This window comes from Homarus americanus, unplaced genomic scaffold (genome assembly GCF_018991925.1).
Source record: "Homarus americanus isolate GMGI-L3 unplaced genomic scaffold, GMGI_Hamer_2.0 scaffold43349, whole genome shotgun sequence".
In the NCBI taxonomy this organism is placed as follows: Eukaryota; Metazoa; Arthropoda; class Malacostraca; order Decapoda; family Nephropidae; genus Homarus; species Homarus americanus.
The window spans coordinates 241,143-267,500 of record NW_024739064.1 but is presented as its reverse complement, the minus strand read 5'-3'; the positions used below and the strand labels follow the sequence as shown (position 1 = coordinate 267,500).

Genomic DNA, 26,358 nt, shown 5'->3' with positions numbered 1-26,358 from the left:
TACAGGTCATTAATATGGATATATAATTAACAGGTTCAGGTAAACAGTTGAGTCTTTTAATCCAAATTATATCCATCTGAAAATTTACATACACGATAATATATTTAATCCTATCTATCTATCTGTCTATCTGTCTATCTGTCTATCTATCTGTCTATCTATCTATCTGTCTATCTATCTATCTATCTATTATACATTCTCTTTCCTCCTTCTTCCCTCCCTTACTCCTCCTCCCTCCTCCCTCTCTCCTCCCTCTCTCTCTCTCCCTCCCTCTCTCTCTCTCTCTCCTTCCCTCCCTCCTCTCTCACCCAGAAGAAAGCACATACCTGTTGGGTTTTTTCTCTGTTCGTGTTCTTAGGCAGGCGTGTGGTGTGTGGGCGTGTAGTGTGTGGGCGTGTAGTGTGTGTGTGTGTGTGTGTGTGTGTGTGTGTGTGTGTGTGTGTGTGTGTGTGTGTGTGTGTGTGTGTGTGTGTGTGTGTGTGTGGTTATATATTTTACCCAATCAATCAACCAATCAACCAACCTAACCTACTAACCAATAATAAACAAGAAAGTAGGAAACCCAAACAGTGTATCGGTGCCAAAACTCCATAAGAACTCTTTTACTTCGTCTTACAGTGAGAATATAATTATCTACTTGGAAAACACATTAATATGAAGCAAATATTATACTCTAGTGAAGCAAGAGATGTGTGAAGCAAGAGATGTGTGAAGCAAGAGATGTGTGAAGCAAGAGATGTGTGAAGCAAGAGATGTGAGGCCATGAGTCTTAAGATCTAGTCATGAGTCTTAAGATCTAGCCACGAGTCTTAAGGCCCAGCTATATGGTACGACACTAATAATAATCTCCTGACCACTTCACCAACATGCCACTAAAATTCACCGACGTTTGTATTATTAAATGCTCCGACGCCTCTCTCATGGGCCTATCAGGAATCGAAATAATAACACGTCAAACCCACCTCATTAATCTGGGATAAATCAATGGAGTATTTCCTCTCAAGTATCAGGACAAAGTGTACATGATCAAGGTATCAAGAGCCTCGACTACAGCAAGACCTCCAGAACTAGTGTGAAAACTTGAGACACCTTGAACTGAGAGCGAGGATACAGTTCAGATAAACACTCAGACAATCCTCAGTCAAGAAGACGATCGATGCAGGTATATTATTGGTCGGCTCTAGTATTGATAAGAGAATCAGAGGTTGTGATTGGTTCTCCATGTATTAATGATTATATACGAATATACAAATCTGTTGCTATCTGTTTCTTAAAAAGGCAACAACAAGCTGGCGAGAATTTCTGAAGTGGAATCTATTCCTGATAAGAACCAAAGGACTAGTGTTTCAAGGTGCTCCAGTGGTAACGAGATCCAGAAACCATTAGCATCATTAAGGAACAACACATCTCTTTAGGTATTACGCCCCCACAGTTAGAACAACTTGTGTGTATGATAAACAAGTCCAGAGTCAAAGCCAAAATAAAGGAGTTTCGTGAGTTTTTATCCTCAAATCTTGCCACTGGGACAGATAATCTTCCTTCACCTATACCGGGTCAAAGTTCACCTATTCGACGGCCACATTTTATAGTAATCATAAGGAGAAGACTGGCAACGATCAGACACATCTCCTGTCTCCACACACGTGAGGTTAGAACTTGTATGTACAACCAGTCCATAAATCATCGTGACTACAGAGTGAGGTGGGATAGAAAACGAGCAATGACCTCAGACACAGGCATGCAATTAGCCCCATGCGTGGTGAGAGACGACGATAATGATGGTTGTGACTGAGGTTCAAGCTTACACTCCCTCCCGACCCTCCACTCCCTCCCCCCATACCTACCACTCCCTCCCTCCATACCTACCTCCATACCTACCACTCCCTCCCGACCCTCCACTCCCTCCCTCCATACCTACCACTCCCTACCGACCCTCCACGCCCTCCCTCCATACCTACCACTCCCTCCCGACCCTCCACTCCATCCCTACCTTCCACTACCCTCCCCACAATACATTACAATATATGAAACTTTGACTAAATTTAATTGTTCCCTTGACACCAATTTAGTACTGTAGTTAAAAAAGAAACTATCCCACAGATAATCATTTTATATCACAGGTAAAAAGTAAAGGTGAACAGAGTGTTAAATGATCCGACACAAACCTTGGATACATAACTGAAGACGTCGTGTGTGTGACGTCTGTGGTAAGTCTTCCTCAAGTTTCTCTCAGCTGGTCTTAACTGCAGAGAGGTTGTCACTTCCCGTACTCACAGAGGTTGTCACTTACCAGACGCACCTCGATGTAATCAACAAATCCTGAAGACATGTTACAGTATTAAAAAGTGGCATAAAAATTTACTCGAGGTTTAGAGTAAAAAAAAAAATATCAAATTCCATCCACCTACACTAGTTAGTTTACGTGGCAGAAGATTATACCATGTTTGTATTTTAATTTTGGTAAGTAGTTTCGTCTTGTGTATTCATCTATTTCCATCCACAGTATTACACCTACGCCAGGTTTCATTGTTTACATTACAGCTGTTTTTACTTGCTATTTTTTATACCTCGTTAAACATTTCAATCGGTCCAAAACACTAAACTTGGGGCTAACATAAGCAGCCGTCAGCCCCGTCCATATATCACCCCCCATCACTCTTCACTAACTTAATATTAACACCGACTCCTAAACGTTTCGTCATCGAGGAAATTTATCTAAGGAATGACCACAAGCAGCAACGTAATCTGTGCATGAAGATCCCTCACTGAAGCTAGTCCACCCATTGGCCCGTCTTCGCGTAAATATTCCACATGAATCACGAGTCATCAATGCCGTCTCTGCTCATTTTGTTCACCTGCCGCCGCCAACACCTGGGTCATTACGGCTGTGTTCACTGATACGTTGCTGACATTTTTATCTATAACTAAAAAATAAAAATAAAAACTACAAAACCAAAAATACGAAATAAAGGATCAAACTAAAATATCAATAACCATAAAAATTCGTAAAAAAAAATACAAATTAAATAAAAAAAGACCAGAAACAACATAACTATGCATGTGATAGTACAGTACTTCACTCTTTCAATATACAGTAGTCTCTACCATCAAACAACAGGTAGTTTATCAATAATATTTGTCTATATAAGTAAATATCCTAAAATAAATATTATATGTGAGCTGTTCCTTTGATTAACCTAACCTAACCTAACCTAACCTAACCTAACCTAACCTAACCTAACCAAAAAAGAAAAAACAAAAGAACATAAAAAACCTAACCTAACAGTTCTTGCATAGCAGAATACATGACTTATCGAACCTAACTTAACCACCGGGCCACGTAGCTTCCAGTCTGACCAGCCACAGGATACCCTACTAGGAAGCCACATACAAAAATTAAATAAAAAAAGGTTAGCACCACACTCTGACACCACACACACTGTAGGATTGTGACAGGTGATATCTAGTGTAATTTATGAGGGGTTGAATTAACTGGGGTTGAGTTGACTTGGGGTTGAGTTGACTGGGGGTTGAGTTAACTGGGGGTTGAGTTGACTGGGGGTTGAGTTGACTGGGGGTTGAGTTGACTGGGGGTTGAGTTGACTGGGGGTTGAGTTAACTTGGGGTTGAGTTGACTGGGGGTTGAGTTAACTGGGGGTTGAGTTGACTGGGGTTGAATTGACTGGGGGTTGAGTTATCTGGGGTTGAATTGACATGGAACTGAATCCCACGAGTTGACTGAACTACGACAAAGAAAACATTACTACAGCTTAATGACTAAAAGGTTAAAGACCAGCAGACTCAAATGACAACAATAACAACCTTGTGTTTATTTCATTGATAAAACTCTGGTTAGGTTAGATTAGGTTAGGTTAGGTTAGGTTAGGTTAGGACAGTAGTAGCAGTTTTCATCCCAATTTCCTCCTGACGAAAAGTTAGAAGTTGTCTCACCGAGTCTCTTGTTTCCTTGGCTACCTATAACCACTCCTCCAAACGATTCATAACCTCATAATTACTATCTAAGCCTTGCAGAATCACTAGCAGTAGATACAGTACTTACCTAACACACACACACAGTCACTCCACAGTTTAGTGAATTAATCTAGGTCAACGTTTATGACATAATCACTGGTTCAAATCGTAGAGTGACCCGCAAGTTCCTCACGTTGGCGTCTCACTGCCTCACAATTACAAACTGCATGGGATAAACAAAGGCTGCGTTTGCATAAGGATAAGATACCTTGGAGATATCTTCACCAGTGGCTAATATGAATTTCATTAATTTCAACATATATAAGAAAATAATGTTCTGATATGTATTTTAATTTAATATATTATAGTTGTATATTATGGATCTTATGAACGACAAGTTTTTACTCTAAAACGTTAATTAATTATTCACTCGTCAATCGTGTCTACAAACTGTTTAATACACCAGTCAATATTTTGATTTATCATCCCATAATTTGTGTTATAAAAATCATATGAACATAATCAATTAATGCCTAACAATGAATATAGAATTGTTACTAAAGACATGATAAGAATCTAAAGACAGCTAAGGCCGTATTGAATGTACCCTGTGTTGAGGTGATACACAAGGCGAAGTGATGTTGCAAGTTAAGGATATTTTTCTTTCATTACAAACAACGGATCAAACACTAAAAAAAGAATAATAAATTTGCATATGAGGCAGAGTGACTACCTTAATTTGGATAATATAGAATCCTGAGAAAGAATTCAGAGGGGAATGACAAGACTAATCCCGGGAATTAGGAACCTTGAGTCCAGACACAGGTTAAAGCATATTAATTTGCACTCCCTCGAGAGACGTAGAATGAGAGGCGATATGATAGAGGTGTATAAATGGAAGTCAGGGATAAACAAAGGTGATATAACAAAGGTACTTAAATTATCCAACAGAGGAGCGAACAGTAACAGGTTAATTCATCAAAACCCTAAAAGTTCTGCTCACTAAAAGGAGAATCACAAGCCATTATATTTTTTACTTACATTTATTAACCATCTCCAGGCTATGCCTTTAAAAACAATAACTTAACCTAACCGAAAAACTTTACCCTCAAAACTCGAAGGAAAATTGATCAAAAAATACAATAACTAATAAGAAATGTTAGATAGAGTGATTAAATGTTATATATATTGGTTAAATGACTGTTGTAGACTAGTTACGTTCAACCTATCACGTACAATGTAGCTGGTTAACGGACTAGTGTAGATCAGCCACGTACAGACAGTTACGTACATGAGGGTATTGAAGAAGAATCATCTGGGAATTAAATGGTAATATTTTTATCTTCTTTTCTCGACCATTGTTACTTTCTGTAGGGGAGGAGACATTTTTCGAGGATGAAGACCAGACCTGAGCAGAGCCAGCCGCCTATAATGACCAGAAAGATGCCCTGAAGGTGGTCCAAACTGAGAGGAATCACGCCCCTCGGCCCCGTCACCTCTTCCCCTTCTTCAGCGCCTCCTCCGTACTCCTGGTGGTGAAAATATACATTATACGCATTATGCTGTTTGGCACAATATTGGAACATGCTTACCACACACGAGAACTGTATTGATGCATTGTTTATTTACATTATTGAGTCTCTCTCTCTCTCTCTCTCTCACACAACTGGGGAACAATCTCACACGTTTTACCACAATTGATGAGTTTAAAGATTGATCTCTATCTCATTTTAAGAGTTGAAGAGCTGTTGTTGTAGAGAAGAACGGTTAATGTATGATTTATAATGTATGATGTATGATGTATTCTCTCTCTCAGAATTAATATAGTCCTGGAAAAATGACTTCAATCTTCACCTCAGTAGAAGCAGCAAGTCTGAGTCCATCACTGAAGAACCGCCTGACGAGTCCAGCTTGTTGTAGCCAGCCTATGACGTGGTCCAGCCTCCTCTTGATGGCTGAGTTGGACTGTAGACCCAGAGCGATGTTATACGGCGCGAAACATTCCTGGAAGACCATTAATTTATCTGTTGGTGTTGTATAATGAAGGTGTGTGTGTGTGTGTGAGTGTGTGTGTGTGTGTGTGTGTGTGTGTGTGTGTGTGTGTGTGTGTGTGTGTGTGAGTGTGAGTGTGAGTGTGAGTGTGTGTGTGTTACCTGTATAATACCTTCATGATCCTGACTCGAGAGGTGCCCCTGGAGGTGAAGCGAGTGGTGGCGGAGAAGAGCAGGTGTCCCTCGTTCTCCAGCAGCGCCCCTCGACCTGCCAGTACATTAGGGAAGATCTCCAGCGGTGAAGAGTGAACCTGGAATGTCTTAGAGAGACCCTGAAGAAGGGAGAGGGAGATCACCAAGTTATTGACCGTTTAATTGATGGGTTAGGCGGTAATTGTTCAAATTACGACTGAACACATTCTGGGCTGAACACACTCTGGACTGAACACACTCTGGGCTGAACACACTCCGGGCTGAACACACTCCGGGTTATTACTAGTTTGAGCTGTGAGTTGTGTTGTAAGTTATAATGTATATATCACGCCTCAAGAAGTGATTCACTAACCTGCAGGTAGGGGTCACTAGCGGCGGACAGTTCCCGCTTGAACAGGTCACCTAAACCAAACACTTTGAGGCCAGAGTCGTGAAGCTCCTTGATAGTGTTGATGGTGCGAGGCTGTTTGCTCACCAACATATAGGCCGTCAGGTTGGTGCAATAGGCGATGGTGAGGATGATGGTGTACACCCACAGGAAGCTCACCAGTACCCGCGTGCTGGCCCTGTGTGGTAGATGCACGGCTGTGACCCTCAGGTGCATACCGAAGGTGTTGGTGTAGCAGTCACTTAAAGTCTGCAGGCTGGGGACCTCCTCGCCACTGGAGACAAGAGGAGTAAGTTATCGTGGAGGATGAGTTTATCGTGTGATTGTGTTTATTAAAGGTTTGTTGTCACTGTTAATATCCTTCTTTACAGAAAGGAATGGTGAGTCTGGGATATAGGAAAGCGAAGAGGTCATTTATAGTAGTAATTATCAGTAAAAGTACAGGAGACAGACAGACCTCTTAGCGCTGCCACGAGCCACCAGCAGCAGCACAGGACCAGAGAGCAACAGACACACGAGGACGGCCAGCCAGGTCCAGGGATGGAAGGGGAAGGCGAGGGCCTGCCACGGCGGGAGTGGGGGCTCAGCGCGGACCAGGAAACAGTTGGACTGAGATGACCAACGGGGGAAATGAATAAGTCAAACAGTGAATGAATCAGTGTAGAGTGCAGTGGATACAGTGCACAATGATTATATAAATTTCTATCACACGAAAGGACCAGAAATTTATATCTATACATTACCTCAGTGTCGTAAGGAGCCGAGAATTCAGTACCGACTCTCTGGTTTAGTGTCATGTACAGATTAGCGATGCCTATGTCCGCCTCATCTCTGTATAGTTTCCCCCGTAATCCAGTCAAGGTTCCGTTTTCTGTGGTTATTCCCCACATCTCCCCTGAAGGAAGAGAACATACATGAACACTCCGCCAGGTAGCGTTTAATACATCAGGTTAAATAAGCTGGGATGATAAAATAACACAGACGGTGATGATTCCCTGTAAGCTTAACTGTTATCAAGAGTAAAGCTTAAAATAAGCTTCGGTGAATTAACAGGTCTTAGTTAGGGATAAGGAGAAAGAATCTGTTTTTATCACTGTCTAACTCTAACCTTTCTGAGGCATGCGATTAATGTAGAGAGAGAGAGAGATAAGAGACAGACAGACAGACAGACGAGAGACAGAGATAAGAGAAACAGACAGACAGACAAACAAGCAAACAGACAGAAAAAAACAGAGATCGGGAGACAAATAAACAGAGAGATAGACAAATAAAGAGAGACAGAAAGAGACAGAGAGACAGACAATACCACACCGTTGGGAGGCTCCTCATACTGGATGGTAAAGTTAAGAGCTTGACCCAGGGCCTCAGTGACCATTATGTCCGTCCCGTATCTGAACAAGACCGTCCCGTCCTCCGCCCTGTAGTAGAAGATGCTGGGCTCCCACACGAACGTAACCACCTGACGGATAGGAGATAGGGGATAGGAGATAGGAGATAGGGGATAGGGGATAGGGTCATCATCTAGCACCATGGAAGATAGATAGGTACATTATCTCCTCCTTTGGTTGAAAATCGAACCCGTGAACATTTGCTTGTGAGAGGAATAATATCACCACAGAGCCACAGTGAGTCGTTTTACGTAGATAGATTGGTGTTACCTTTAGCACAGCACCTCTGAGATCTGTTAGTTTGTCGGGGTAGAGGCTGACTTGCTGGGATGAGAACCTGTGTCCTCGCCAAGTAGTTACGTGAATCAAACCATCACCCCAGAATAGTTGGTTCATGTATAACTTCCATTCCTGTCCTTCCGTGCCTGCCTGGGAGGAGGAGGAGGAGAGTTAATAGCAGGAAGAATAGAAGATAGGACACCCCCCCCCCACACACAAACACCCACACCCCCACACACACACACACACACCACACACCCACACACACCCAACACCCACACCCACACACACACACACCCACACCCCTCACACACAAACACCCACACCCCACACACACCCACACACACACACACCCACACCCCACACACACACACACACACACACCCACACCCCCACACACACAACACCCACACCCACACACCCACACCCCCACACACACTTACCTTCACAGCACCTGTTATATGTTCAGTCTTCCTGCCCTTCTTAGACACGGTCAGGGCCATCAGCTGATCAAGAGACAGTCCCACGAAGAAGTACCTGCAGGAACAGACAAACAGACACACATATACTGTATATATAACATTTACCATCAGATATCACCGTCCTCTCACCACTTTGTCCATGGATCGATCCCCTTACCAGAACAGATGTGAGTAGGGTATTTTATCCAGTATGGCTTTATCAATTATCGCAATGAGAGAGAGAGAGAGAGAGAGAGAGAGAGAGAGAGAGAGAGAGAGAGAGATTATCCTCACCTGCCGTGGTAGTGCCAATGTTCCTCACCCTGATCGACATACACTAACAGAAGCTCAGGTTGGTGTAGTAGCATTAAGTACCCACGACACCCTGCTGACACCCATACTACACCCAGAAGGTCCGCTACACTCTCTACCTCTACCACCTGTCATTGAGAGATATACTGTACAACATCATACCATACATACATATATATATATATCATCAATAACAAAAGGTAACAATACTATAGAAGTATATAATGAGATATTTTACCTGTCGTATATTTGGTAGCAACAGTAATTCATCCAGCACACCTGTTTGGCCATAAGCAGCATCATACACGACCACCATATCACATTCCTTCATCTCACGCTCCACCACAGTTACTAACAACCAAGAGAGTGATGTTGTGTCTCTCCTAGTAGTGAAGATGTCTGTGGTGTAATTGTGAAGATTTATTGAGGAGATTTTCATTTCTGTAAGTTCCTGTGTGTTAAGTTTCTCTGTGTGTTCATGTGTGGTGGAGGATGGATGGTTATTGTTGTGGTTAGACTTGTGGGGAAAATCCTGTTTAGGGTTATGATAGGTGAGGGAAGAGATGAATTTGTTGTGGGGAGGAGTGGGGAGGACCTCTGGATGAAGGTTGTGGTAGATGGGGAGGGTTGTATTATCAGGGATGTGGTCAAGGTTGTGGTAGATGGGTAGGGTTGTATTATCAGGGATGTGGTCAAGGTTATGATAGATAGAGAGGGTTGTGTTATCAGGGATGTGGTCAGGAGGAGTCTCTTGTTGTAGGTCAGAGAACATGACGACGGAGGAGGACTGAGTGACCACCACCAGCAGTAGCAACACACCATCAGGACCTACCCTCATCCTCCTCACACAACAGGGCCACCAACTACTCAGGGGCTTCTGTATCAGGTTAGGACGATAATGAACAGAAGGAGGCGTGTCTGTGTGTTGTGTCAGGTTAGGACGATAATGAACAGAAAGAGGCGTGTCTGTGCGTGTGTATGTGTTCGGAGATGAGGGCGTGGCGTCTGGAGATGCTTTGGACGTGGTCTCTACACTGGCTCCTCCCCGTGGCTCCTCCCCGTGGCTCCTCCCCCCGTTAAATGATAAACACAGGATTGCCAAGTCGGGGTATTTTTGTTACTTATTTATGATGTATCGGTTGGTGGGTCGTAATGTCGGATAGTTTACATTAATTACTGTAATTATTCTTGGCTTTTTTTGGCGGCCGTATTGTTTAATTGCTCTATGAACTACTGTCGGGTATTTTAATTATGGAGGAGAGGGGGGGGCGATATTTTAATTTGTTTAGATTGGAATACAAAATTCTAATTTTAATATCTTAACTAAACTTAACCTAACTTAACCTAACCAAACACAAACACACACTTTTAAAATAAGTCTAAACCTGAAATTTATTTATACCGACAATCAAAGGTTAATTACAAGAGAATGTGATTACAAAGGTTAAGTGTTGACCTTTTAAAAGACTATTAATTATGATAAAGGTTCATCTAACTTGTCATAAACTTCAACGGCAACAATACATATTTAAATACACACATGACTAATTACCTGCCTTTAAACCCTCAATAAATCGTAAGTTAGTATTTTCACTTTAATACATCAAGAGACAGTATATATCCGAATAGTTTCTGTATAGTTTTCACCTCACCTCACCTCCTCTCCTCCTCACTTCACCTCACCTCACTTCACCTCACCTCACCTCCTCACCTCACCTCCTCTCTTCACCTCATCTCACCTTTTAATATCTAGTGTAAAAAATTCAATAACAGGTAGGTTAGATTAGTTTATGGTTAGGTTTAGTAAGAGACATTAAGACACACCTCTGTGGGTCATTCAGTGGAAAAATTACTGACTTAGATAAAATTACTTTTTGTTGCTGATGAAAAGCCGAGACGCAAGAATTAGGATCATATGAGAAAATGCCTTAGTTTTTATGTTTATTAATAAGTTTTTAAATATTTTTTTTTCTCGTAGATTAACAAATGCATATAGAAATCACACACACACACACACACACACTAAAAAGGTTAGGTAATGGTGATTAAGGACTCAAGGCCACCAGGTACTCAGTCACATATCCAGGTACTCGTCACGTAAACTATGGACTCTGGAGAGGAGAGGCGATGATTGCAGAGTACGAAGTCTGGCCATCTCTTGTTGGACCTCCTGTGAAACAAAAAAGTACGTGTTTTGTACAGTTTGTTGACATTTGATTGTGTTTACATGATATCAGCTGTTCTTACTTGCTATTCGATCTTTAATAGACACACCTATAATTAGATGACATACTTCTATGTGGCGTTATCATTAACAAAAGGAATTACAAGAATATATACATTTTTTCACACCAGAATCTAAACAAATAAGTCAGGAATACTGCTGGTGAGGGTTTAATCAGAATCGGAAAATTATCTTATTACAAAAACATAAGCTTAATTAACAAACACCGTGAAATAAAATCTTTACTTGTCAAAACGGAGATTCTAAGTTCAATTCTAACATGAGACAACGACAAACTGATGTTGAAAATTTACAGGGTGTGCGTCGAGTGTTTATTTACAGTACATCAGCTGTTTCTGTTGATGATCCTTTAAATAATTTGCTGTCATCGATAATAAAACACTAATTTGAAATGAAAACATATATAAAAGAGACTGTAGAGAGAGAGAGAGAGAGAGAGAGAGGGTGGATGGGTGGTTGTATAGATGGATGGACAGCGCGTAAAACTCACTTGAACGAGGTTAGTGTTACGGGTCGCAGCCCAGGATATGTCCCCTTTGAGGAAGATCTCTCCACCCTCCTGCCCCTCCTGGTGGGCTCTCCACATGGCCTCGCGTTTTGATGATCTGTCCAAAGTTATAAAAGTCTACGTTAGTGTATGGTAAAAGCTTGCGGATGCTTACTGATGCCCTTCCCTTTTGTTAATTATCTGAACCTACAATATATGTGGATAATGAGTCATAGCTAACGTACAAGTTTTATGAGAGAAGTCATATTGCTAATGTGAAGACAAGTATGTAGACAGTATGAGCTGTGAACAGTGCGCCTTGGTATGGAAGTAAACTTTGTTAGAAAACCTAAATTATTACCGTAATCATGTCTTGATGTACTCATTACAAAAATATTAAAATTTGTTCTAAAGAAATAAATTGTTAAGGCACCTTACAGTTCCTTCCTCTTTTTCATAAGGTCTTCAAGTTTTCTGTCTAAGTCCTTGTTCATTTTGCAGATGCTGTTAACTTTTTCTTTATTCACTCCTGTGTTGGCGTCGATGATTGAAATAAATAGTAATTTTCTTAAAGTATAATCGTAATACTCGCTGCACATCCCTCGATCATGTCAACACTAGGAACATAATTTGTTTATACTTCCGTTGTCATGGTTACCACGATTCAGTGACATAAATACAAATATAATCTAATTGTAATTGAATAAAGCAATTAATAAATATAATTAAATAAAACAAATTTTACGAATACTAAAATTTTATAAATAATATGATCAATGGTATATATATAAACATTTTTTTTGTTATATTATTATGATATAGGAATCGCCGGTAGCTAGTTATGACGTCACATTGTTTACAAAATGTTGGACGGCCTCACCTGCCCGGACAGTGATGACGAGAGACCTTACGAGAATGACAACTTATCAAATAACATAGATGAAGTAGACTATCCTCCTAACAACTATGAATATCGACGGAGAGATATAGTAGTTGTAGTGGTTGGAATAGTCACATACTTCCTGGACTGGGTGAGTTGACAGGTTGTTACACCCCGGAAGTGATGATACTAGTCACTGAAGCAGAACATTACTATCATGGTTACTGGAGCTTTACTATCACGCCTCATGAACAGTTATGTGGTTTGTCTTAACTGTTATAATGTTGTGTGTTTGTGATTAATCTTGGAAGAGTTAATGTTAGAGGCAGGTTGCTTTAGGTAATAATTTATATCGGGGTCCTGTGAGATGGAGTAACTTTAGGGACAAAATATATAGAAGAAAATTTGTTTATTGACTTTTAAATACCGGTATATAGGCTGGAGGAATTGCAAATATCAGTAACATTATAGTTTCGGTCATCCCTGTACAGTACATGGTATTTAAATATCCAAACCAATCTAACCTAACCTAACCAAACCAACCTTACCTAACCTAACTTAATGTAACCTAACCTAATCATCCTAACTTAACCTATATCTAACCTAACCATGAGGCTTCACCTCCTCCCCAGACCCCCCCTAAAATTCGCTGAATAACCGAAATGATAATATTACCAAAATTTACACATTTAGTTCTCAAGTTTTTATTCAGTCAATACATGTGGACGCCATGTATATCGTTAAAATGTTGACATTTCTCAGCGAGTGACCTAACACTAAACAGTCAAATGAACGTAATTTACCTAACCTAACCTAAAATGCACTTCCATCTAAGGAAAGTGTTTTTTTATTAGGTTAGGTTAAATTAGTTCAGGTAAGGTAGATTTAGCTGGTTTATCCTATTTGCCATAAATCATTGGTCTCTGGTCGTTAACAAGTGCTCGAGGCTGTGTTGAGATGCTCTTTAAGTATGAAACGCCGCCCTGGACCAAATCACATACAAAATTTGCTTTAACACCTTGTTGTTTGATGACTACGTTCAGTGGAGCTATTCTGTCATGTGGTTTTTCTCGTACACTTTGTCAGCGTTCCTTAACCCATGGAGTGGCAGGAGTTTCCCTTAGCTGAATAAAACCGTCTGGCATTAGACATAATAAACTATACACCTAAGAGTGACACGACTCCTTAATGGATTAAAGACCAACTTATTGTCCCTTACTGGCCCAGATCCTCTCTATTCTAGTCTCTGTATAATATTTTCCTTATTTTCTTCCTTCATATTGTATGCAATCTGACTATGTACTGTGCTGACAATAATCATCACTTAATTTAACACTGGGGTCAACCTACCAACTGAGTAGCTATTATAGAAAGTGTATATACCTTTCTTGATAAAATACTTGTATATTCTAGAACTCCAATTTTTACGATATTGAAGTAAATTAGTTATTCTAATATGCAGTATACTATAAGTTATCTTTTAAAGTACTGTACTTATATACCTTAACTTTTTTTTCACTTACAGGGCTTTGACATCCTGACTGCACACACCCACTGGAGGAACAAAGACGTCATCTGGTTTACACTTACTGTGCTTTTTCTAAGTGTTCCATCATTAGTTGTAACTTTTGTGTCACTCAGCTGGTAACTGTTTATTGTGGATTTTGTTATACTATACAGAGAAACCTCCATGTAACAGACTTCTCTATCCATATAATCTATTAGATGGAAATGTCACATATAATGGACCCTCGATATAATGGAATTTACCTCTCTATATAGTCCATTAAATAGAAGTTTCACTGTATAGTTGTTTGTCTGTCATATTACATAGTACAGTATATATAGTGTACAGTAGTATATAAATTACTTACTGTAAACATAGTAGAACCTTCTGGTTAAATGTAATATTTGATGACTAGATTATACCTAGCAATATTCAGCTTCCAAATAGAGAACATCTAAGTTAATTTTAGAATGATAACATCCAGATTAACAAAAATTATTAAAAAAAAAAATAATGGGAGTACACAATCACAGTAATGTTTCTTGAAATAGTTTTTATATAATACAGTAACCCTTTCCTACACTAGTTCATTCACTGCAGCTCTGATACGGTGTTAAATAAGTATACAAGACACTGTAGTGGAATGACACTGCAAAATCTGTACGTGTTTTATTGTTCATTGTGTTTAATGTGAGTAAAATGTCATATAATTTAGCTCTTACAGGTATTATATTAAGTAATTTTTTACAGGTATATTAAAGATATTGCCAACGAAAACACACCAAAGGCTTCAGTGAATCGCTGGGTTGTGCGCAGTGTTATGTTAATCTTTCAACTTGGACCTCTTCTTAGGTATGACTTCCAGTCTTGGAACAGATGATGGTGTACAATAGTGTATTTGAGAGTGCAGTAGTATATTAGTTTTAACAGATGAAGCCATATAAACTGTACCTGTTTAATGTCAGTCACAGGTATCTTCAATACATAGTGTTTGACTCTAGATGTCAATTTAATGATTAAAGTAAACAATATTTTTAGACATAATGAGAACCAATTTTACAGTAACAAATGATGCAGTACTAGAACACAAGTTTAACAAGACACTGCAGTGTAATGATGCATCACATAGTGAATTTTAATATCCTTCTTGGTACCAGATTTGCTTGATACTGCACTTTAAAAGTCTGGCCTGAGTGGGTAGTCTGTCTGTTAGATCCCCGCTTGAATGTTAATTTTGTTTTGCACTCACGAACCACTTGTGTGTGGGGTCTCCTCTCTGCTGAATATAATTGCCTGGCGTGGGCCAAATGAAATATTAAAAGTGCCTTCCCCATAGGAAAAGGTTTAAGCATAAAAAATGTTGCTGCCTTTTCTTTTTGTGACAGGTATGTGGATTCACTTATGTATGGAGTAGTCAGCCGGAGTATTGGGAGAAGGGGCAACAGGGAGATGCAGAAGGAATACTACAGCAAGATGTTGTACGAGGAGGGAGATGCTGTTTTACTCCGCCTCTTTGAGTGCTTTATGGAGGCGGCGCCGCAGTTGGTGCTCCAGCTATATATCCTGACACAACAGCCAGATTCTGAGAAATATGGTAGAACCTGGGGTCAGTATTAGCCTACATGCAAGAAACTCGGTTTTCCTGTACAGTTTTACCATTTTCAATTTCCATGAACCATGTACTGTTTTATTATAGTGTGGATGTGAAGAAACAATGACCAATGTTAAAAAAAAAAATTGTCATACTTAAATTGCTTAGAAATATGTTACCTCTTCTCTTGTTGAATAAAAAAAAAACATCCAGAATTATACAGCTGACTATTGATACATCAAAATACTGTTAAAACCTGGTAAGATCATTGTAATGTGCAGTATTTATTTTTGGAGTATTCTGTAACTGTATTTGGCATCCTTTATATATTTTTTTTCATTATACTGTACTGGTATGTTCAGTATCTACAAGTGTCAAATTGAACTTTGAGCAAATGGACTTGAGAACAGGCCTCAGGTAATGTATGTTAGCTTTTGATGATGCTTATTGAGGTGATCAGATTTCCAAGTGAGTACAGTACTACTTTTAGGCAATATGTCCCAATATAAATATACAGTACAACATTGTTTTGTTTTTTCAGAGATTTTATTGTCCCTGGGGTGTGTTACATCACTGTTGAGCTTGGCCTGGGGTGTGACAGCGCATGCACGATCAATTCGCTTTACCGACCATCAAAAAAACAACATTTCTTGTCTTGGAACTGTTGTTCTTTTTCTGTGGCACATCTTCAGCTTAGGTAAACTTATTTAAATTCCAAATCGTCTTTCCAGTACGGTTTATTAATAATTAGTACAAGTAATTATATTATTGTAATTATATTAATGTAGCCATAATCTCACAGCTAAGGATACGTGATAAGTACAATAGTCTTGGGGGCTGACCTTAAATTATTAAGCTGGGTATTAGTGCCTGAAGGAATTTTTCTCAAGCAGGGCTGAATGGAAATGGTGGTGATAGAAGGAAAGGGAGTGTGGAGTGTCAATGTAAACGTCCACTTTTGATAGTATTTGTATAAGAACTAAAAGCCACAAAAGGAAATCTGAAATACAAAATAAGGATGAGTAGTTAAGGTGATTGGAAGAGTAATAGCAATAATTCAAGTAATACAACAAAAGTATTTTAAGTTTCTCCTACAGTAAAATAATGATGCTATTATGTTAATTACTTTTAAATTTTATGTATTTAAAATCAGATGCATACAACACAAGACAACTGTACAGGTGTATACTGTACAACCATACCAGTGGTCAAATAAAATGACCCATCATTGTCTATTCTTTTAGGCTTAATACCCATCCCCCTGTAGAGATACCTAGTCTATTTATTTGATGGGATGAAATAGTATCATACATTTTATCTATACTGTACAAGATTTGAAATTAGTTTTGTCATTGATTTTAGAGCACAAAAAATCCCAAGTGATACAGTCAGTAAGGACGTGTCTTCATTTGTTATGGTAAGGAGTGTATTGATCTTGACAGGTGCTCGGGTCTCTGCTATGGTTCTCTTCGCCTCTCGGTTTCGATTGTATCTGCTGGCAGTGTGTGCAGCTCACTGGTTCCTGATGGTCATCTGGTTTATGGCTCGCAGGTCATTCAGTGATACCTGCCCACGGTTATTAGGAGAATGGCTTCTCAGGTACGTATAAAGATCAGTTCATCACACATTAAATCTCAACATAATTTACAACTTTCCTTCTTATTAACTAATGTTCATCTTATTCTCTCTTTGTTGTTGCTTGTTACATTCTTCTCATGCCATTCTCATTATTACCTCCTCCCGTGTTACCTCCTCCCGTGTTACCTCCTCCCGTGTTACCTCCTCCCGTGTTACCTCCTCCCGTGTTACCTCCTCCCGTATTACCTCCTCCCGTATTACCTCCTCCCGTATTACCTCCTGTATTACCTCCTCCCGGTCATTTAATGTTTATGTATCCTTTGATCTGCCTCACATAATTAGTGATAGGTACTCCTGTAGGTACGTAAAGGTGTGACTCATTGTTTAGTATGTTTTGTTAAAAAATCCTTAACCCTGTGATGTCTTGAGGAGTTAGATGAGATACTGTTTGGTACTGGCAAATTATATATAATCTAGTTATTTGGTCCACAGACAACAGTACTGCATTAGATAAGTATAAAAATGATGCACATTACTACAGTATTTATATTTTTAATGATTTTTATTATAGAAGTAGACTGATATAGTGAAAATAAATAAATAAAATAAATAAATAAATAAATAATGTTCGTTGTAGGAGTTTCGTTCGTTATAGCATTCTCAATTTTATAGGTAAAACCGTTCGTTATAGGAATATTCGTAGTAGGATCCGTTCGTTATAGCATACCCCACTGTATATATATATATTTCCTAATGTGATAAGTTATGTTGCTGAATATAGTCAGTGGGATGACCCATTTAGTTATTAGAAATATGTGTTACTGTTTTGTTTCATATACTGTATTAGGAGTTGAAGATAACACCAGACTAATGGATGAAGTGTTATATGGGTAATAGTGTCTTTAGTTAGGAGGCGATGAAGCCATGGTTAGGTTAGGCTGTGTTAGGGTAGGTCAGGTTTGGACTTGAACAAATGACCAAATATCCTAAAACCATAATAAATAAGTGGAACAAGAGCATAAATGATTACTGATTGGCTTCACTCACAAAAAAATTCAGGTTTAGCTTTTTATATCTCATTTAATGTTCTTATAAACACTTCATTACTGTAAATAATGGTAATGATAACTTTTTCAGTTTCCTGTTCGCTGCTGTGCACATTTTCACCTTCATCAACGACAAAGATGAACCCACGTTAAAAAAGTACATTGCCTTCTACACGATCTGCGGCATTGAGAACATTGCCATGGTGGTCTTGTGGCTCATATATGCTAACCCTTCTATATGGTACTACATTCCAGGTAGGTCCTCAGAAGACTTGGAATTTGATGGGATAATTTATAAGTTGTATGTACCTCAGTGGTTATATGCTTTTGCCTTTGAAATAGAGAAGAGGAACAGGTTATTCACCATGTCCAAGGGGTGGATTAATACTATAGCTATTGAATGTTAAAATAGAATGGATAGATGGTAAGAAAATCCTTTGAGTTGTAGACACTGAATAATACAATGGAATGCTTAACTTTGTGTGTGGAATGATGTACTGCGAGGTGAAACAAGTTAAGGGGTTGTATATGTGAAATATATTTAACCACTGTGCTTGGAGGAGCAAATGCATACATCGGTCATCTCATTGTGGATATAATTGACATGTATAAATTGGGTGAATTTTACACACATTAGCAGAATGATTGTGAACAGTGGAGGTGTTTCATATACACTTAGAAGCCCATAACTTGGCACCCAATAAATCGGTCAAGCATCGGATAGCTGTTACATTTTGTAGTAGTTGGCAGAAGTCGAGTCACACAGGAACTCAGCAAGCTGGCCCACGCGTGTTGGCTCCGTGAGCATCAGCTTACGTGCGTCTCGTCACAGATAGAGCTTCTGACAGTGATTAAGTGCCTGTGAAGTGTTACTGTTATGTATAAAGTGTTCTGTACATACACCAGTTATGGGGTGTTTACTGTATGTGAAAGGTAACATGAATGAACCTAATGACTCGGTGTGTCTGTTTTGCATGACTCACTCCATTATATAAAACTTCCTGTATAAAGTAGCTCTCCCCATGACCTAGCCAACACAAAAGAGAGAGGAAATAAAGGTGATAAATAGATTACTATAGCACTATCTTGTGTTTAATAAGATGTCATGCTAATTTTTTTTTACTTACAGGTGTTGTGTTCCACTTCTTCTCATTTTTTCTGGGTATCACATGCATGGTCGCGTACTACAAGTTCCTACATCCTACAGTGCTCCCTACACATATAGTGAGAGATGAAGGAATGCTAAGACAGCAAGTGGATTCGCCTGCGGCAGTTTAGGAGGTTCCAAACATTGATAATAATTAACTGTTGTATATCCAGGTTAACCTAAGAAGTGCCTTAAAGTCATTACTGGGGCTTTTTGATAACTATGAGGTTTCATTGTTTATTAGTTATTCTTTGTTATCTCCTGCTACTCACACAGAGGGAGATGTAGAAATGATGGAAGTCGGTCTGTGTTTATCCTACATTGTGGATGTGTCGTGTAACTTGAACAAATAGCGACGGATCTTGACCAAAGTCAGTGTGTGGGTGTACGGGTGTATTGATCAGTATTTTTCAGAGCTATGGCCCCTTTTGACTTTGTTCTAGGACGGCAGGGGACTGAGTCAACCTTAGTGGAATAATTGTTATATTTGAGACTTGGGGGAAGTGACTGTTGTTTCCCTTTTATATTTTTGTATATTTAAGATGAATGTCAGCCAGTGAGTGTTTCTTATACATGTGTAGTGAGGTGTTTGGTGTATGAATGGTTCTAAAGTGTGGTTGTGCTGATTTAAATAGTTTTGTACGGTAAATTAGTTTCACAATTTTATTAGATCTCTTTCCATGATATTATTTCTCAGCATTTGTATGTATGTTTATATGTACGTATGTATATACGTATGTTGTGATAAATATATTAGTTAAGTTAGTAGATTCCCCTTTAGTTTCAGTTGTTTACACAGTGCGTTAGTTAAGGTTTGTTTAGAAAGGCACCGCTCCCTGTAGTCTTGTAACGAGAACAAAATAATCCCTGCCTGGAAAACAAATACTTGCTCTGTATTGAACTCTGGGATTACAGTACGATTGATGTTTCACGTAAGCCGAAGCTGAAAATTTAATTGAATTATCCCCGGCTAATAATTTAACATCGACTTTACTCGGTAGTGTGGTAAAGCCCGTAGACTCCACCTTGATAATTACAGTATAATTTTTGATGGTTGTGATTGGGCTGTAGACGTATATTTATGTATTTAGATTTTCCAAGTATTACGATGATTAGATAACCCGTACAAGAGGAATATAGTCGTGTGTATATAGTGGGTAAGGTAACAAATGCAACGCAAGAAAAAGATGGATTAACATGAAGTGAGAATTACCACACGTTGAATCCCCATTGGCCAAAAGGTTCATTGTAGACTGGATTGTAAGATTAATTACGTAAAAATAATAATCCAAAATATTATCACCTATTAACTTATTTATTTTTTGGAATATTATACAACCTAATTTACATTGTGATAAATGTACAGTACTGCGTTATACTTAATTTTGATCCAGTTGTTTGGAGACCACATTGTAAGTTAAATTCTTTTGTGTTGCATCTGTTATTTTTACCCCTGTATTGGTATTTGTGTATGACGTGAGATAAATAACGGTAAATGTCGTATTATTTTGAAAATCTACGTATACATCTATGGTCCAACTTCTTTGTTTTGGGTAATGAAGTCTGATATGTTGATTGTATGTGAATAACAAAGTAAATGTTTAAATTGATAAATACTTGTGTTTTTAAGCTTTGTGGCTCACTCATTAGTACTCCAATCTCCTTATTTATGAGACTGTGGTGTGAGCTGAGTGCCCTGGGCAAAGTTAACTGGTCTCTTCTGGGATTTGACTCAACAAATTGTGGGAACTGCTTTAAGTGCATTAATTATTGTATTAGTATTGTATAATTTACAATGTCTTTGTACTTTACTCCAAATATTACTAAATAAGGTGTTATGTTGGTGTGTGTGTGTGTAGAACAAAGACTAGGCTGGAAACACAAAACAGTGATGATCTATTAACTGTCTATAAAAGAAACCTTGATTAAAGGACATTAAATGGTGATATTATGTTATTTGCTCATAAACTGGACTTTGAACATCCAATTTACATACAGACATCCAGGGTGAGATACTTAGATTTTGTATGTTATTCTGGGTAAGGATATTAGTAGAGGTTAAACAAGAGGTGTACCTTTTGTGATTGAATATTAATAGTATAGTCTGTTTAAGCTGTGTATGAAAAGTGGAAGCACTATAAACCATAAAAAAAGTTCATGCATACCTTACACTAGGGATTGTAAGGATAGGAGAAACTAGAAGATAAAACAACTATAAAGAGAATACATTAGATTAAGGAGAACCAGAATTGTTCCAAACAGTCTGGAACAAGGAGAGAGAAGTGGGAAGGGTTGGCACATTCTGATGCCCATCAAATAAGAAGACTCCTGTCAGTGGCTGTAATAACCTTTCCAAGACAAGTTTAGTATTTACCCTGTTTGACAGTATACCGTTACCCTAAGGTACATTTCTGAAGTCTTCGATGACAACAAGAGTTCTTCCACATTGTTCAGGTGTCATTCTTGCCAACAGCACACAAGGACCACATACTGTATTACCCCACCCTTGGGGGGAGGTGCTTTTATAATTTAACACTAGTTTACACCACCCATTATTGTGATTAAACTATGTAATTACAGTACTATTGTGGATTTAATTATGGTGCTTGGGAGAATTTAAAATGAGACTATGTAGTATAAATATTTTAAAATCTGTTTTTGTTATTCTGCAACATGTTTGAAAACCAGTGCATTAAATGTAGGAATACAAACATGAACAGTTGGTACTCATAGAGGTGTGAGAATGCTGTTCAATACTTTTGTATTATACTAATACTGTACTGTATATGAAAGCTTAACTGCATACAAATGTAATTTCTGGTTGTAAAATACAGCCACACACCCACTACTGTATTGTATTGGCTCAAAAAAGATATGGTGCTCAGAACAATAAATTTGATTTTGTTTTCTTTCATATTATCATTTAATAACATTACAGGGTTGTCTTATTCGATTTTTATGCATTGATTAAACTTTTTTTTATAAGACTACTCCACTGTATTATGTTAACACGGTATGCGAGGTCTTCATTATAATAAGGTACAGGAATTACTATATGTTCCTGTAATGTTATTGGTAATAGGTAAGAAATCAACAGACCAATATACAGTACTGAGAGAAATTATTGCCAATACTCATGTTGGTTTTTTAGTAATACTATTTTACATTTGCAGTTTGTGAAAAAAAAAATCATAGGATTGGCTACGGTAATTTGATAGATAAAAGGATATAGTAGCCTTTGTGTACTCACGCTCCAAAAAGTATCTTTACAATTTTATGTTAGACAATATGACACAGCGGAAGATGGATAATCACATTCCTACCGAGACCACTGGAGTCACTTTGTTCATTTTGAAATTCATCCGATGAGCACTTCCGTAAAGATACTTTATGAAGCGAGTGTTTACACCAGAATCTAATGAACTTAATGCACATTGGGCCACTTCTAGGTATACCCTGTATATATATTTATGTTTTGTATGAGAAATTCACAGGATTTTTGTATTGTAAACTGTGATTCTCAAGGATAATGATCTGTTAATATACTGTATAAGACAACATGTAGGTGATATTGGCTATACTGTACTGTCATTTTTTAAAGATTTTCTGAGATATAGTTAAAGTGATTGAAGAACTGTGAAGAGTTGGCAAACCATTGCAGTGAAACCATCTAACGGACTGTGTGGGAAAGGACAATCCATTATATCAAGGTCTGTTATACGTGACACCTCCATCTAATGGGCTACTGTGGAAGAAGGCAGTCCATTACATCGAGGCTTCACTGTGGTATCATTGCTATTAAAATGATCAAAAATAAGATAGATTTGTTTCATTAATATAATAAAGTTGTTGGTGAATTAAGCAAAGGTCCAAAATACTTCTTCACAAATTTAATCATTTTGTTAATGGATTTATGAAATGTGTTATACAGTAATATCCATACGGTTTTATTAGTGTATTACTCAAACAATATAATATTCACAAATTCTTATTAGTGCATTGATCAAAGAGGTTATAATGTTCACAATTTTAATCACGTCTTTTATCAGATTGATCAAAGGAGCAAGAGAAACTTTTATCACAAACTTATTTAATACAGCTCCTATATGTGTTTTGTCATGGGAGTTTCAGGGGTTAAAATAAGAGTGTATGTTAGTTGATAATTACATAGATGCAATTTTCCAATGATGTGTGTTTAAAAAAAATTGGAATTGATGAATGAAAATACGTGTGAGTCGAATGTGAAGAATAAGTTAATTGTGTTTTTTTGTGTTTGTCTACAGATGTATATAGTGAGTCTAAATTATATATATTATGCTAATTAAATTTCTTGAGTTACAGTATTTACAAACAAGTGTTCACAAGTTCATGTTCTCGAATAAGAAAATACTTTAACTTTTAACCTGAATTTATTATTTTATGAAGGGATACAGAGAGACGTAGTGTAGGATCACCTGAGTAGTTTTCACCCCAGCTTATTTCACCTAAAGATTAACGATCCTAATCTATCTTGTTCTATCTTAACTTAACCTATCTTATCCTCATCCCCTCATATAGCATAAGGGTGGCTAACCTTTAGGTGAAATAAACTGGGATGGAGACTCTTCAGGTGAACCAATGTGTGTGTTTGATTACAGTATACAATATGCAGTCAGCTCAGGTAGGTACACACACTTCAATAAGTATCTTTACGATATTGTGCGAGACAATATAACACAACGGACGAGTGATTTTGACAACCCTACCGAGACAACAGGAGTCGCAATGTAAAGATGCTTTTTTAGAGTGGTGACTACAGGCTGAAAGATATGTTATACAGGGAAATGTAAAACTAAATTTGGTTAATGGTAAATCCTTTTGCTTCCACCCTCAAAAATTTGGTTATGATTCTGCTTTGAATACCTAAAGTAATTGTTATCGCCACTGGCTTCAGCTACACAGTGATGGCATTTGCTGCCTTCAGCACCTCCACTCAGCACTGAGTGCCTCTCAGTACCTCAACTAATGTGTCGTCTACGAGTGTCACCTTACCCAAACAAACATAAATCTCACAGCCTACGACCACGTACGCCGCAACCTCCCTTGTAGAGGTGTTGTGACTCCTGGTGACCTGTGACCTCGCCAATGTTTTGTAAACGTCACAGCCATAGAACAAGCGTTTCATTGTTATGACCATTGATAGGGGCTCGGGACACCTCTGGCACACAGTATCGTCCAACCCCATTGAGTGTAGTGAACACACCATCTCACAACCCTGTCCCTGAGTTTTGTGCCAAGACAATTTACGCGGGTTTCAATCATTTCCTTCGACTTGCCCGTCACCTGACTGTCCTTAACTAAGGCGGTTACAGTGATCTTTCATTAAGTAGAAACTTGTCTTACCAGGCAGTGTACTACAATACAGTATATGCATTGTTTGTGCCCCAGGAAGTGTTTTTTTTATAATTTTGTAGTTAAAAGGTCAGTATTCTTTTAACTCGCTTTTCACAATACAGTGCACGGTGGTAGGAGTCAAGACCCACAAATACTGTATACAGCCTTTCTCTGTTTACTCCCACTCATTCTTAGTTCTCTCTCACTTTAAGGGCCCAAGTACAGTACAGTATCTGCCTGTCTTTTGCTTTACATGCCTCCAAAAAAAAAAGTTATTTGCTCTTTCTTAGATGTCTCCCTTCTCCCCCTTTCTCTTCCCATGTACCTTTCATCCCATTCTTCCATTTCCTCGGTCTTACACCCTGCCTCCATCCATCTTTAAATTGTGAAAATATTAAAGATCACCAAAATACTGGATTTAGAGAAACTAATACAGTACTGCAAACCTGTATTTTCTATTTACACAGTACTGTATATATAGGATAAAGGGTTATTGTATTTTGGTATTTGTATTTTACTATTTGATACAAAATACTTAATTATCTTGATTTAAAGTGATTTAGAACATAGTGTTAGTGCACCGTGACAAAGAGAAAAGTTTTATCTTTCGTAAACTATTATTTTTATGTACTCATCATTGTCATTATCATCAATATCACCACCATCATTATTGTCATCATCATCATCGCCACTCATCATAATTTTTACAGCTATTTTCCACGCCTGATATATCAAATACCTTTTAACTATAACAATACAAATACTGACTATTTACCTCACACAGTAAAATAAAGACACACTACAATAAATATCAATAATGAAACAAAAGAAAATAAAACCCACGAGATCAATTCATATACGCTCAAAATCTTTCACTGCCTAATACAAGACCTTCTGTGACTCAGGTTTACTCAGTAGTCAGAAGGGTTTGCATTTAGTCCTGTCTAAGAGCTCGAGATATCTTGTAATGGGTCACTTAATAATAACATCTGTATCTCTTGTTAGTATGTATTAAGTCGCTATTTTGGTGCATTTATGAATTTGTGATAGATTATGTAAACTGTTCACTTTAGAAACTTATTAATTTTATGTATCTAGCGAATTTTCCACTTTTTTTCCTTAATAAAAGACTGAGGCATTCACAAAGTTTTTTAATTTTTTTCCTTTTATCTCAATAGTTCTGTATTATGCATATGTAAATTTTTTTCCCTCACTCTTGCAAGCTCTTTCTCACAATGACAGTAGGGTGGCTGGAGTCAAGAGCATCGCAGAATCTTCCTCACAATCTTCCTCACTTACCATGCTTTCCAACACCTTCCCCCCTCTCTAGATTCTATGCTTCTCTCTGCAATAAAAATCTGATACATCTCGTGTGCCCATTTCACTAGATAACATTTCCTTAGTATTACTCACTAGTTGTATGCGTTATTATACATATTTCATGTTTTCTAATCAACTCCTCTATACATCTCTCTCATCTTGTCTCTTCCTCACCCGAAT

At 38.2% G+C, this 26,358-nt stretch overlaps 4 protein-coding genes across 4 annotated transcripts in view; 1 reads left to right on the top strand and 3 right to left on the bottom strand.

Moving 5' to 3' along the window:
- The window catches only part of LOC121874422 (obscurin-like), a 201,004-nt gene extending 196,846 nt beyond the window's left edge, over nt 1-4,158 (bottom strand). Inside the window, exons 1-2 of the mRNA XM_042378552.1 lie at nt 4,061-4,158; nt 2,166-2,319 (exon numbers count right to left, since the gene is read on the bottom strand). The gene's annotated coding sequence lies outside the window, so the exon portion shown is untranslated. The remainder of the gene's footprint in view (nt 1-2,165; nt 2,320-4,060) is intronic.
- A 908-nt stretch (nt 4,159-5,066) lies between these two features.
- LOC121874421 (ionotropic receptor 21a-like) lies at nt 5,067-10,095 on the bottom strand. The gene is made up of 11 exons (XM_042378551.1): nt 9,243-10,095; nt 8,987-9,132; nt 8,675-8,768; nt 8,223-8,381; nt 7,876-8,023; nt 7,308-7,459; nt 7,022-7,173; nt 6,529-6,838; nt 6,137-6,295; nt 5,827-5,976; nt 5,067-5,501 (listed from the first exon to the last, which is right to left on the bottom strand). Exons 1-11 carry the CDS (start codon nt 9,840-9,842, stop codon nt 5,334-5,336), a joined length of 2,238 nt encoding a protein of 745 aa, XP_042234485.1. The 5' UTR covers nt 9,843-10,095; the 3' UTR covers nt 5,067-5,333.
- A 687-nt stretch (nt 10,096-10,782) lies between these two features.
- Nucleotides 10,783-12,353, bottom strand: LOC121874420. The gene is made up of 3 exons (XM_042378550.1): nt 12,175-12,353; nt 11,740-11,854; nt 10,783-11,174 (listed from the first exon to the last, which is right to left on the bottom strand). Exons 1-3 carry the CDS (start codon nt 12,333-12,335, stop codon nt 11,079-11,081), a joined length of 372 nt encoding a protein of 123 aa, XP_042234484.1. The 5' UTR covers nt 12,336-12,353; the 3' UTR covers nt 10,783-11,078.
- Nucleotides 12,354-12,599: 246 nt separating this feature from the next.
- Nucleotides 12,600-26,000, top strand: LOC121874417 (XK-related protein 6-like). Its single transcript, XM_042378547.1, has 8 exons — nt 12,600-12,767; nt 14,142-14,260; nt 14,874-14,975; nt 15,509-15,729; nt 16,256-16,411; nt 17,157-17,313; nt 18,430-18,593; nt 19,468-26,000. Exons 1-8 carry the CDS (start codon nt 12,600-12,602, stop codon nt 19,614-19,616), a joined length of 1,236 nt encoding a protein of 411 aa, XP_042234481.1. The 3' UTR covers nt 19,617-26,000.
- Nucleotides 26,001-26,358: the final 358 nt, after the last annotated feature.

Bases quoted from the DNA above. Each gene is read 5' to 3' on its own strand.
- LOC121874421 (XM_042378551.1), bottom strand. From the start codon at position 9,842: ATGAGGGTAGGTCCTGATGGTGTGTTGCTACTGCTGGTGGTGGTCACT. The intron at 8,769-8,986 runs GTGAGGATAATC...CTGTTCCTGCAG, and splicing joins CATTGGCACTACCACGGCAG to GTACTTCTTCGTGGGACTGT. The intron at 8,024-8,222 runs GTAACACCAATC...CCTATCCGTCAG, and splicing joins TCAGAGGTGCTGTGCTAAAG to GTGGTTACGTTCGTGTGGGA.
- LOC121874420 (XM_042378550.1), bottom strand. From the start codon at position 12,335: ATGTGCAGCGAGTATTACGATTATACTTTAAGAAAATTACTATTTATT. The intron at 11,855-12,174 runs GTAAGGTGCCTT...AACTTTGGACAG, and splicing joins ATGAAAAAGAGGAAGGAACT to ATCATCAAAACGCGAGGCCA. The intron at 11,175-11,739 runs GTGAGTTTTACG...TTTGTTTCACAG, and splicing joins GTAACACTAACCTCGTTCAA to GAGGTCCAACAAGAGATGGC.
- LOC121874417 (XM_042378547.1), top strand. From the start codon at position 12,600: ATGTTGGACGGCCTCACCTGCCCGGACAGTGATGACGAGAGACCTTAC. The intron at 14,261-14,873 runs GTAACTGTTTAT...AATTTTTTACAG, and splicing joins ACTTTTGTGTCACTCAGCTG to GTATATTAAAGATATTGCCA. The intron at 17,314-18,429 runs GTACGTATAAAG...TAACTTTTTCAG, and splicing joins TTAGGAGAATGGCTTCTCAG to TTTCCTGTTCGCTGCTGTGC.